Source organism: Salvelinus namaycush, chromosome 31 (genome assembly GCF_016432855.1).
Source record: "Salvelinus namaycush isolate Seneca chromosome 31, SaNama_1.0, whole genome shotgun sequence".
NCBI lineage: Eukaryota > Metazoa > Chordata > Actinopteri > Salmoniformes > Salmonidae > Salvelinus > Salvelinus namaycush.
Window position 1 is genome coordinate 3423544 of NC_052337.1, and position 14359 is coordinate 3437902.

Below are 14359 nucleotides of genomic sequence, written 5' to 3' on the forward strand. Positions count from 1 at the left end.
TGGACATGTACTGGCTTAAGCAGGGGGACACGTCTGGCACTGCAGGATTTGAGTCCCTGGCGGCGTAGTGTGTTACTGATGGTAGGCTTTGTTACTTTGGTCCCAGCTCTCTGCAGGTCATTCACTAGGTCCCCCCGTGTGGTTCTGGGATTTTTGCTCACCGTTCTTGTGATCATTTTGACCCCACGGGGTGAGATCTTGCGTGGAGCCCCAGATCGAGGGAGTTTATCAGTGGTCTTGTATGTCTTCCATTTCCTAATAATTGCTCCCACAGTTGATTTCTTCAAACCAAGCTGCTTACCTATTGCAGATTCAGTCTTCCCAGCCTGGTGCAGGTCTACAATTTTGTTTCTGGTGTCCTTTGACAGCTCTTTGGTCTTGGCCATAGTGGAGTTTGGAGTGTGACTGTTTAAAGTTGTGGACAGGTGTCTTTTATACTGATAACAAGTTCAAACAGGTGCCATTAATACAGGTAACGAGTGGAGGACAGAGGATCCTCTTAAAGAAGAAGTTACAGGTCTGTGAGAGCCAGAAATCTTGCTTGTTTGTAGGTGACCAAATACTTATTTTCCACCATAATTTGCAAATAAATTCATAAAAAATCCTACAATGTGATTTTCTAGATTTTCTTTTCTCATTTTGTCTGTCATAGTTGAAGTGTACCTATGATGAAAATTACAGGCCTCTCTCATCTTTTTAAGTGGGAGAACTTGCACAATTGGTGGCTGACTAAATACTTTTTTGCCCCACTGTATATTAAACACTCCACTAACTGGCCCTCACACAGAGGGTATTATATTGAACACTCCACTAACTGGCCCTCACACAGTGTATTATGTTGAACACTCCACTAACTGGCCCTCACACAGTGTATTATACTGAACACTCCACTAGCTGGCCCTAACACAGTGTATTATATTGAACACTCCACTAATTGGCCCTCACACAGAGTGTATTATATTGAACACTCCACTAACTGGCCCTCACACAGTGTATTATGTTGAACACTCCACTAACTGGCCCTCACACAGTGTATTATGTTGAACACTCTACTAATTGGCCCTCACACAGTGTATTATACTGAACACTCCACTAGCTGGCCCTCACACAGTGTATTATATTGAACACTCCACTAACTGGCCCTCACACAGTGTATTATATTGAACACTCCACTAACTGGCCCTCACACAGTGTATTATGTTGAACACTCCACTAACTGGCCCTCACACAGTGTATTATGTTGAACACTCCACTAACTGGCCCTCACACAGTGTATTATGTTGAACACTCCACTAACTGGCCCTCACACAGTGTATTATGTTGAACACTCCATTAACTGGCCCTCACACAGTGTATTATATTGAACACTCCACTATCTGGCCCTCACACAGTGTATTATATTGAACACTCCACTAACTGGCCCTCACACAGTGTATTATGTTGAACACTCCACTAACTGGCCCTCACACAGTGTATTATGTTGAACACTCTACTAACTGGCCCTCACACAGTGTATTATGTTGAACCCTCCACTAACTGGTCCTCACACAGTGTATTATATTGAACACTCCACTAACTGGCCCTCACACAGTGTATTATGTTGAACACTCCACTAACTGGCCCTCACACAGTGTATTATGTTGAACACTCCACTAACTGGCCCTCACACAGTGTATTATGTTGAACACTCCACTAACTGGCCCTCACACAGAGTGTATTATATTGAACACTCCACTAACTGGCCCTCACACAGTGTATTATATTGAACACTCCACTAACTGGCCCTCACACAGTGTATTATATTGAACACTCCACTAACTGGCCCTCACACAGTGTATTATGTTGAACACTCTACTAATTGGCCCTCACACAGTGTATTATACTGAACACTCCACTAACTGGCCCTCACACAGTGTATTATATTGAACACTCCACTAATTGGCCCTCACACAGAGTGTATTATATTGAACACTCCACTAACTGGCCCTCACACAGTATATTATATTGAACACTCCACTAACTGGCCCTCACACAGTATATTATATTGAACACTCCACTAACTGTCCCTCACACAGTGTATTATGTTGAATACTCCACTAACTGGCCCTGACATAGTGTATTATGTTGAACACTCCACTAACTGGCCCTCACACAGTGTATTATGTTGAACACTCCACTAACTGGCCCTCACACAGTGTATTATGTTGAACACTCCACTATCTGGCCCTCACACAGAGTATTATGTTGAACACTCCACTAACTGGCCCTCACACAGAGTATTATATTGAACACTCCACTAACTGGCCCTCACACAGTGTATTATATTGAACACTCCACTAACTGGCCCTCACACAGTGTATTATATTGAACACTCCACTAACTGGCCCTCACACATTGTATTATGTTGAACACTCTACTAATTGGCCCTCACACAGTGTATTATACTGAACACTCCACTAACTGGCCCTCACACAGTGTATTATATTGAACACTCCACTAATTGGCCCTCACACAGAGTGTATTATATTGAACACTCCACTAACTGGCCCTCACACAGTATATTATATTGAACACTCCACTAACTGGCCCTCACACAGTATATTATATTGAACACTCCACTAACTGTCCCTCACACAGTGTATTATGTTGAACACTCCACTAACTGGCCCTGACATAGTGTATTATGTTGAACACTCCACTAACTGGCCCTCACACAGTGTATTATGTTGAACACTCCACTAACTGGCCCTCACACAGTGTATTATGTTGAACACTCCACTATCTGGCCCTCACACAGAGTATTATGTTGAACACTCCAATAACTGGCCCTCACACAGAGTATTATATTGAACACTCCAATAACTGGCCCTCACACAGTGTATTATATTGAACACTCCACTAACTGGCCCTCACACAGAGTATTATGTTGAACACTCTACTAACTGGCCCTCACACAGAGTATTATGTTGAACACTCCACTAACTGGCCCTCACACAGTGTATTATGTTGAACACTCCACTAACTGGCCCTCATTGTGTCTTCTACTGAAGCTGTGTTTCCAGTGAACGTCCTCTAATAACAAACAGACATCGGACGTATGTGGAGACGAGAGACTCAGCCAAGGCCTAAGCACATGCCTCTCATTAACACGATTCTGCAGCCAGTTAGCCTCCACCACAAGGGGAAAACGTATGAGGGACACACGTGAAGTCCACATAGTCCCCTTGAGTCTGCCTAAAACCAGCTGACCGTCCAGACCGACTACGGTCCCCATGCGGCCACAGTAGAGTTTACGAGTTGAAGACGGAGCCGGGTGCACGTGGCAAGGCATGCCTTCAGGATAACTTGTTAGACTGAGCGCTGCCCACACAGAAGCAGCTCTTCAAGTCTTAATTTGGGCAGTTGGAGGAAGTAGGAAGTAGATTGCTCCATTATGTGGAATCTGTATTTATTGTCAGATCCTTACTTTATGTACCGTAGGCTGCTACTTCTACAAGGGATTCTTTGCTTTGACCTGGTGTCCCTGATTTCATATAATTTCACAAAGGTTGGCTTGACTTTTTTCACAGTTTGTTACATTTCAGACTTATTCTAAAATTGATTCATTTTTTATTTTTTTAATCCTCAGCACTCTTCACACAATACTCCATAATGACAGTGAAAAAAGGGTTTTAGAGATTTTTGAAAATCTATTAAAAATGTAAAAAAAAACATACCTTATTTACATAAGTATTCAGAACCTTTGCTATAAGACTCAAAATTTAGCTCAGGTGCATCCTGTTTACATTGATCATCCTTGAGATGTTTCTACAATTTGATTGGAGTCCATCTGTGGTAAATTCAATTGATTGGACATGATTTGGAAAAGCACACAGCTGTCTATATAAGGTCCCACAGTTGACAGTGCATGTCAGAGCAAAAACCAAGCCATGAGGTCGAAGGAATTGTACGTAGAGCTCCGAGACAGGTTTGTTCGAGGCATAGATCTGGTGAAGGGTACCAAAACATGTCTGCAGTATTTAAAGTCCCCAAGAACACATTGGCCTCCATCATTCTTAAATGGAAGATGTTTGGAACCACAAAGACTCTTCCTAGAGCTGGCCGCCTGGCCAAACTGAGCAATCGGGGGAGAAGTGCCTTGGTCAGGGAGATGACCAAGAACCTGATGGTCACTCTGACAGAGCTCCAGAGTTCCTCTGTGGAGATGGGAGAACCTTCCAGAAGGACAACCATCTCTGCAGCACTCTACCATAAAGGCCTGATTGGTGGAGTGACCAGACGGAAGCCACTCCTCAGTAAAAGGCACATGACAGCCCACTTGCACGTAAAGGACTCTGACCATGAGGAACACGATTCTCTGGTCTGATGAAGCCAAGATTGAACTCTTTGGTCTGAAAGCCAAGCGTCACGTCTGGAGGAAACCTGGCACCATCCCTACGGTAAAGCATGGTGGTGGCAGCATCATGCTGTGGGGATGTTTTTCAGCGGCAGGGACTGGGAGACTAGTCAGGATCGAGGGAAAGATGAACAGAGCAAAGTACAGAGAGATCATTGATGAAAACCTACTCCAGAGCTCTCAGGACCTCAGAATGGGGTGAAGGTTCACCTTCAAACAGGACAACGACCCTAAGCACACAGCCAAGACAACGTAGGAGTGGCTTTGGGTCAAGTCTCTGAATGTCCTTGAGTGTCCCAGCCAGAGCCCAGACTTGAACCCGATCGAACATCTCAAGAGAGACCTGAAAATAGCTGTGCAGCAACGCTCCCCATCCAACCTGACAGAGCTTGAGGGGATCTGCAGAGAAGAATGGGAGACAATCCCTTTCTTCATTATGGGTCAGTTATCTCTGTGTAGCCATACCCTTTTACTTGAAGTCTTACATTGGCCATATGACCAGCAGGAGAACGGTATTGTCTATAGCAGGAGAATAGTCTGGGTGTGTGGTTGTGGCTGATTTGAATGTATTCTACCGATTTGCAGGAACAGACTTCCAACATGAAAGACTAGCTAAGTGGGGGTACGTTAACGTGTGTTCCAACGTGAAAGACTAGCTAAGTGGGGGTACGTTAACGTGTGTTCCAACATGAAAGACTAGCTAAGTGGGGGTACGTTAACATGTGTTCCAACATGAAAGACTAGCTAAGTGGGGGTACGTTAACATGTGTTCCAACGTGAAAGACTAGCTAAGTGGGGGTACGTTAACATGTGTTCCAACATGAAAGACTAGCTAAGTGGGGGTACGTTAACATGTGTTCCATCATGAAAGACTAGCTAAGTGGAGTACATTAATGTGTTCCAACATGAAAGACTAGCTCCCACACTCGTTCAGACCAGTACCTGATTCACACTCGTTCAGACCAGTACCTGATTCACACTCGTTCAGACCAGTACCTGATTCACACTCCCGTTCAGACCAGTACCTGATTCACATTCCCGTTCAGACCAGTACCTGATTCACACTCCCGTTCAGACCAGTACCTGATTCACACTCCCGTTCAGACCAGTACCTGATTCACACTGTCATTCAGACCAGTACCTGATTCACACTGTCATTCAGACCAGTACCTGATTCACACTCCCGTTCAGACCAGTACCTGATTCACACTCCCGTTCAGACCAGTACCTGATTCACACACTCGTTCAGACCAGTACCTGATTCACACTGTCATTCAGACCAGTACCTGATTCACACTCGTTCAGACCAGTACCTGATTCACACTCGTTCAGACCAGTACCTGATTCACACACTCGTTCAGACCAGTACCTGATTCACACACTCGTTCAGACCAGTACCTGATTCACACTGTCATTCAGACCAGTACCTGATTCACACTCCCGTTCAGACCAGTACCTGATTCACACACTCCCGTTCAGACCAGTACCTGATTCACACACTCGTTCAGACCAGTACCTGATTCACACTCCCGTTCAGACCAGTACCTGATTCACACTCCCGTTCAGACCAGTACCTGATTCACACTCGTTCAGACCAGTACCTGATTCACACTCGTTCAGACCAGTACCTGATTCACACTCCCGTTCAGACCAGTACCTGATTCACACTCCCGTTCAGACCAGTACCTGATTCACACTGTCGTTCAGACCAGTACCTGATTCACACACTCGTTCAGACCAGTACCTGATTCACACTGTCGTTCAGACCAGTACCTGATTCACACTGTCATTCAGACCAGTACCTGATTCACACACTTGTTCAGACCAGTACCTGATTCACATTCCCGTTCAGACCAGTACCTGATTCACACTGTCATTCAGACCAGTACCTGATTCACACACTCCCGTTCAGACCAGTACCTGATTCACACTGTCGTTCAGACCAGTACCTGATTCACACACTGTCATTCAGACCAGTACCTGATTCACACACTGTCATTCAGACCAGTACCTGATTCACACACTGTCATTCAGACCAGTACCTGATTCACACTGTCATTCAGACCAGTACCTGATTCACACTGTCATTCAGACCAGTACCTGATTCACACTCCCGTTCAGACCAGTACCTGATTCACACTCCCGTTCAGACCAGTACCTGATTCACACTCCCGTTCAGACCAGTACCTGATTCACACTCCCGTTCAGACCAGTACCTGATTCACACTGTCGTTCAGACCAGTACCTGATTCACACTGTCGTTCAGACCAGTACCTGATTCACACTGTCGTTCAGACCAATACCTGATTCACACTCGTTCAGACCAGTACCTGATTCACACTGTCATTCAGACCAGGACCTGATTCACACACACTCGTTCAGACCAGTACCTGATTCACACTGTCATTCAGACCAGTACCTGATTCACACTCCCGTTCAGACCAGTACCTGATTCACACTCCCGTTCAGACCAGTACCTGATTCACACTCCTGTTCAGACCAGTACCTGATTCACACTCCCGTTCAGACCAGTACCTGATTCACACACTCGTTCAGACCAGTACCTGATTCACACACTCCCGTTCAGACCAGTACCTGATTCACACACTCCCGTTCAGACCAGTACCTGATTCACACACTCCCGTTCAGACCAGTACCTGATTCACACTCCCGTTCAGACCAGTACCTGATTCACACACTCCCGTTCAGACCAGTACCTGATTCACACACTCCCGTTCAGACCAGTACCTGATTCACACACTCCCGTTCAGACCAGTACCTGATTCACACACTCCCGTTCAGACCAGTACCTGATTCACTCCCGTTCAGACCAGTACCTGATTCACTCCCGTTCAGACCAGTACCTGATTCACTCCCGTTCAGACTGCATCACACTGTGCTGGAGTTTATTCATTTGGCCCTAATACCAAGTTCAGCTGCAGGTACTTAGTCAAGACCAGTTAGCCTTTAAAAAGGAGATATAATGGGCCACACATGGAGAGCATTTAGCTCATTTAGCTGTGGGTCGGGAAGTATTTATTGACAAACAGAGCGTGGGATAGCAGGAAGGCTCTCATTTGTTGCTGCAGTTTGTTTACCATGGAATGTCATTAGAACCGATAGGAGACGTAGCGAGAGGAGATTTACCATGGAATGTCATTAGAACCGGTAGGAGACGTAGCGAGAGGAGATTTACCATGAAAACATTATTAGAACCGGTAGGAGACGTAGCGAGATGAGACGCCCTCGACAGGCTGCATGGTGGTAAACCCAGAACCCTTCTCTACATGAACACGGGTCATTAACGTTTCACTATGACAGCCTGTGTCTAGACCTCTTTACTCCTCCAGACAGACTGATTGGCCAGAGACATATATATGGCTCTGTGATTGGTCATTGTTTTTTCTCTCATCTTTGCGTGAGACATGGCCTATCCCCAAGTCTAGGTCCTGGAATCAAGACCAAAGTGAGCCGTGAAGTCGACACTGACCCCTCAGAGTTTGGGGTCACTGAAAATCACAACAAATTGGAAGAAGTCCAGTCTTTTAAGGATGGTTTTCGCTTCACTCATTGACTTTGAACCATGTTCTTGTAAATTTAAGTTCCAACAGCATATATTGTTGGCCGTTTTATCGTCCTTGTTTTGTAAATGTAAAACAGGCTCAAGTGTGTGTGGAGTTCTCTCCGACTGCAGTGCTGAGTTTAATCTGGTGATTTCATGACTAATTGAATGGCCCCTAGTGGGCTTTAGTGCGAAGCGCCACACAGAGGGGAAACGAGACTTGAGTCATAGGTTCCACTGGCAGAGAAAGCACATGGCAACACCACATGTCGTCGCCAAGCCCACAAAGTCCCAGCAAGAGTTAAAACGTGGATAGGCTCATTATACAGCTGTTATCGTACATGCAGTACATGGAAGGATACTACACTCATCACATGTGGATAGGCTCATTATACAGCTGTTATCATACATGCAGTACATGGAAGGATACTACACTCATCACACGTGGATAGGCTCATTATACAGCTGTTATCATACATGCAGTACATGGAAGGATACTACACTCATCACATGTGGATAGGCTCATTATACAGCTGTTATCGTACATGCAGTACATGGAAGGATACTACACTCATCACATGTGGATAGAGGCTAATTAAAACAGCAAACCATGTCTACGTGCTCAAACTACAACCCACCGACCCCACCTAGTGGGCCGATTCTGAATAACGGCAATGGCCTCTGCTCAGCACACTGGACTACAGTAGTTCAATCTATAGATACACTCTTCAAAATGGTTTGCGTGCACCCACAGCCTTAGTCCTCTAGCACATACAGCCATCAATCATTTCATGAATGGAATTCATTTTCCAGGGTCAGAAGGTCAAATGGCAAGGGTTTCTGAGATGTGTTGTCTACTCTTTGAACTGAGAGCAGAGTGCCCAACGACCGGTTGTGTTATAGTTTTTTTTCTAAATAGAGGTGTTTCTGTCCCGTGTCTCAGGTTCAGTGGGGGGGGGGGTATCGGATAGTGTTAGCTCGAGAACCATTCCCTGTTCTTATCTCTGTGCGTATTAGCGGATAACAGCTGATTTGCCAAAAAGTGGGGCCAAGCTTTGTGCTTAATGACCAATGGTGGAGACTTGAGCGATTCTGACTTGTAAATACAACTGGGACTCATTTTTACTGATGGCCTCTCGTTTTGCTCCTCCTCTCAGGTCCGTCTGATGTGTCTGCCTCTGTGAGGTACAACTACCGACGACCCACCTGTCCCGACGCCTCGGTGATGGTGCACATGCCCACCCCTCCCCCCTCTCGCCACAGGAAGAGCCACAGCCTGGGCAACAAGTGAGTGTCTGTGTTTCAGTTCACTGAATATAATAAGATATCACAGTACGTCTCCAATAGAGTGCAATGATTTGCCACATCACTACCATCTCTTATTCTCCCTCTGTGACTCTCTCACTCTCCCTCTGTCACTCTCTCTCCCCTCTCTCTCCCTGACTCTCTCCTTCTCCCCTATATTGCTCCATCTCCCCTTAGTATGATGGCGTACGGCATGGTGGAGAGTAAGAGCGCCACATTCCCCATTGAGAAGCCACGCCACCTGCTGGATGACAGCTTCCTGGAGTCCCAGAGCCCAGCTCGAAATGACCCACACAGCATGGCCATATCTAACGGCATGTCTTTAGGTACCCCCCCCCCCCCCACCCCCCACCTCATACAACCTCAATACCACATGTTGAAAGATGTCCACAAAGCCTCACTTTTTAATTGCGCTTTTCTTGAAGTCTTGTCTGCAACATCTATTTTATAGTCTATGCCTCCATAGCAGGGTATGCAGTCACCGAGTTAAATCTATATTTCCACATTAAATTGTATTTCATGTTTTTGTCCTTACTTCAGCTTTTTCTTCTAGGCCCATCTTTTGTATTAAGTTTCCCTCTGGGGGGGGGGGGGGGGGGGAGAGAATCTGATGCAAACTTTGTATTGATGCAAACACTTAGTTTAATGTGATGATGGTTCAGTCCAAAGTCGAAGTTTGTCCGACATTTCTCCAGAACTCAAAAGGAGTCTAATGGGTCTAAACAAGACCAAAACCAGTGGAAACGATAGACCTATGTCCGCTTTATAGAAATATGTGTGTTTATACCGCACAAGATCAAACACTACAGCAGAGTCACATGAGAATAATGATTACTAGTACCATCATGAGGCTCCTGAGTGGAGCAGCGGTCTAAGACACTGCATCTCAGTGGGCTCCAGAGTGGAGCAGGGGTCTAAGACACTGCATCTCAGTGGGCTCCCGAGTGGAGCAGCGGTTTAAGAAACTGCATCTCAGTGGGCTCCCGAGTGGAGCAGCGGTTTAAGACACTGCATCTCAGTGGGCTCCCGAGTGGAGCAGCGGTCTAAGACACTGCATCTCAGTGGGCTCCCGAGTGGAGCAGCGGTCTAAGACATGTTTAATGGCCATGCGGTCCCTACAGCGGTGCTGGCCTTGCGGTCCCTACAGCGGTGCTGGCCATGCGGTCCCTACAGTGGTGCTGGCCATGCGGTCCCTACCGAGGTGCTGGCCATGCGGTCCCTACCGAGGTGCTGGCCATGCGGTCCCTACAGCGGTGCTGGCCATGCGGTCCCTACAGCGGTGCTGGCCATGCTGTCCCTACCGAGGTGCTGGCCATGCGGTCCCTACCGAGGTGCTGGCCATGCTGTCCCTACCGAGGTGCTGGCCATGCGGTCCCTACCGAGGTGCTGGCCATGCGGTCCCTACCGAGGTGCTGGCCATGCTGTCCCTACCGAGGTGCTGGCCATGCGGTCCCTACCGAGGTGCTGGCCATGCGGTCCCTACAGCGGTGCTGGCCATGCGGTCCCTACAGCGGTGCTGGCCATGCTGTCCCTACCGAGGTGCTGGCCATGCGGTCCCTACCGAGGTGCTGGCCATGCGGTCCCTACCGAGGTGCTGGCCATGCGGTCCCTACAGCGGTGCTGGCCATGCGGTCCCTACCGAGGTGCTGGCCATGCGGTCCCTACCGAGGTGCTGGCCATGCGGTCCCAACAGCGGTGCTGGCCATGCGGTCCCTACAGCGGTGCTGGCCATGCGGTCCCTACAGCGGTGCTGGCCATGCTGTCCCTACCGAGGTGCTGGCCATGCTGTCCCTACCGAGGTGCTGGCCATGCTGTCCCTACCGAGGTGCTGGCCATGCGGTCCCTACCGAGGTGCTGGCCATGCGGTCCCTACCGAGGTGCTGGCCATGCGGTCCCTACCGAGGTGCTGGCCATGCGGTCCCTACCGAGGTGCTGGCCATGCGGTCCCTACAGCGGTGCTGGCCATGCGGTCCCTACAGCGGTGCTGGCCATGCGGTCCCTACCGAGGTGCTGGCCATGCGGTCCCTACCGAGGTGCTGGCCATGCGGTCCCTACAGCGGTGCTGGCCATGCGGTCCCTACAGCGGTGCTGGCCATGCGGTCCCTACCGAGGTGCTGGCCATGCCGACCCTACTGCGGTGCTGGCCATGCCGTCCCTACAGCGGTGGTGGCCATGCGGTCCCTACAGCGGTGGTGGCCATGCGGTCCCTACAGCGGTGCTGGCCATGCGGTCCCTACAGCGGTGCTGGCCATGCGGTCCCTACAGCGGTGCTGGCCATGCGGTCCCTACAGCGGTGCTGGCCTTGCGGTCCCTACAGCGGTGCTGGCCATGCGGTCCCTACAGCGGTGCTGGCCATGCGGTCCCTACAGCGGTGCTGGCCATGCGGTCCCTACCGAGGTGCTGGCCATGCGGTCCCTACCGAGGTGCTGGCCATGCGGTCCCTACAGCGGTGCTGGCCATGCGGTCCCTACCGAGGTGCTGGCCATGCGGTCCCTACCGAGGTGCTGGCCATGCGGTCCCTACCGAGGTGCTGGCCATGCGGTCCCTACAGCGGTGCTGGCCATGCGGTCCCTACAGCGGTGCTGGCCATGCGGTCCCTACAGCGGTGCTGGCCATGCGGTCCCTACAGCGGTGCTGGCCATGCGGTCCCTACAGCGGTGCTGGCCATGCCGTCCCTACAGCGGTGCTGGCCATGCGGTCCCTACCGAGGTGCTGGCCATGCGGTCCCTACAGCGGTGCTGGCCATGCGGTCCCTACCGAGGTGCTGGCCATGCGGTCCCTACCGAGGTGCTGGCCATGCGGTCCCTACCGAGGTGCTGGCCATGCGGTCCCTACCGAGGTGCTGGCCATGCGGTCCCTACCGAGGTGCTGGCCATGCGGTCCCTACAGCGGTGCTGGCCATGCGGTCCCTACCGAGGTGCTGGCCATGCGGTCCCTACCGAGGTGCTGGCCATGCGGTCCCTACAGCGGTGCTGGCCATGCGGTCCCTACAGCGGTGCTGGCCATGCGGTCCCTACAGCGGTGCTGGCCATGCGGTCCCTACAGCGGTGCTGGCCATGCGGTCCGTACCGCGGTGCTGGCCATGCGGTCCCTACAGCGGTGCTGGCCATGCGGTCCCTACAGCGGTGCTGGCCATGCGGTCCCTACAGCGGTGCTGGCCATGCGGTCCCTACAGCGGTGCTGGCCATGCGGTCCCTACAGCGGTGCTGGCCATGCGGTCCCTACAGCGGTGCTGGCCATGCGGTCCCTACTGCGGTGCTGGCCATGCGGTCCCTACAGCGGTGCTGGCCATGCGGTCCCTACAGCGGTGCTGGCCATGCCGTCCCTACCGAGGTGCTGGCCATGCCGTCCCTACCGAGGTGCTGGCCATGCCGTCCCTACCGAGGTGCTGGCCATGCGGTCCCTACCGCGGGGCTGGCCATGCCGTCCCTACAGCGGTGCTGGCCATGCGGTCCCTACAGCGGTGCTGGCCATGCGGTCCCTACAGCGGTGCTGGCCATGCGGTCCCTACAGCGGTGCTGGCCATGCGGTCCCTACAGCGGTGCTGGCCATGCGGTCCCTACAGCGGTGCTGGCCATGCGGTCCCTACAGCGGTGCTGGCCATGCGGTCCCTACCGAGGTGCTGGCCATGCGGTCCCTACCGAGGTGCTGGCCATGCGGTCCCTACCGAGGTGCTGGCCATGCGGTCCCTACCGAGGTGCTGGCCATGCGGTCCCTACCGAGGTGCTGGCCATGCGGTCCCTACAGCGGTGCTGGCCATGCGGTCCCTACAGCGGTGCTGGCCATGCGGTCCCTACAGCGGTGCTGGCCATGCGGTCCCTACAGCGGTGCTGGCCATGCGGTCCCTACAGCGGTGCTGGCCATGCCGTCCCTACAGCGGTGCTGGCCATGCGGTCCCTACCGAGGTGCTGGCCATGCGGTCCCTACAGCGGTGCTGGCCATGCGGTCCCTACCGAGGTGCTGGCCATGCGGTCCCTACCGAGGTGCTGGCCATGCGGTCCCTACCGAGGTGCTGGCCATGCGGTCCCTACCGAGGTGCTGGCCATGCGGTCCCTACCGAGGTGCTGGCCATGCGGTCCCTACAGCGGTGCTGGCCATGCGGTCCCTACCGAGGTGCTGGCCATGCGGTCCCTACCGAGGTGCTGGCCATGCGGTCCCTACAGCGGTGCTGGCCATGCGGTCCCTACAGCGGTGCTGGCCATGCGGTCCCTACAGCGGTGCTGGCCATGCGGTCCGTACCGCGGTGCTGGCCATGCGGTCCCTACAGCGGTGCTGGCCATGCGGTCCCTACAGCGGTGCTGGCCATGCGGTCCCTACAGCGGTGCTGGCCATGCGGTCCCTACAGCGGTGCTGGCCATGCGGTCCCTACAGCGGTGCTGGCCATGCGGTCCCTACAGCGGTGCTGGCCATGCGGTCCCTACTGCGGTGCTGGCCATGCGGTCCCTACAGCGGTGCTGGCCATGCGGTCCCTACAGCGGTGCTGGCCATGCCGTCCCTACCGAGGTGCTGGCCATGCCGTCCCTACCGAGGTGCTGGCCATGCGGTCCCTACCGCGGGGCTGGCCATGCCGTCCCTACAGCGGTGCTGGCCATGCCGTCCCTACAGCGGTGCTGGCCATGCGGTCCCTACAGCGGTGCTGGCCATGCGGTCCCTACAGCGGTGCTGGCCATGCGGTCCCTACAGCGGTGCTGGCCATGCGGTCCCTACAGCGGTGCTGGCCATGCGGTCCCTACAGCGGTGCTGGCCATGCGGTCCCTACCGAGGTGCTGGCCATGCGGTCCCTACCGAGGTGCTGGCCATGCGGTCCCTACCGAGGTGCTGGCCATGCGGTCCCTACCGAGGTGCTGGCCATGCGGTCCCTACCGAGGTGCTGGCCATGCGGTCCCTAAAGCGGTGCTGGCCATGCGGTCCCTACCGAGGTGCTGGCCATGCGGTCCCTACCGAGGTGCTGGCCATGCGGTCCCTACAGCGGTGCTGGCCATGCGGTCCCTACAGCGGTGCTGGCCATGCGGTCCCTACAGCGGTGCTGGCCATGCGGTCCCTACAGCGGTGCTGGCCATGCGGTCCCTACAGCGGTGCTGGCCATGCGGTCCCTA

The 14359-nt window shown here is 52.3% G+C and overlaps 1 protein-coding gene across 1 annotated transcript in view; it reads left to right on the plus strand.

The window, feature by feature from the left end:
- The window catches only part of LOC120026320 (ras-specific guanine nucleotide-releasing factor RalGPS1-like), a 202082-nt gene that overhangs the window by 175977 nt on the left and 11746 nt on the right, over positions 1-14359 (plus strand). Inside the window, exons 11-12 of the mRNA XM_038971157.1 lie at positions 9116-9245; positions 9441-9589. Of these exons, the coding sequence (XP_038827085.1) occupies positions 9116-9245; positions 9441-9589 (279 nt within the window). The remainder of the gene's footprint in view (positions 1-9115; positions 9246-9440; positions 9590-14359) is intronic.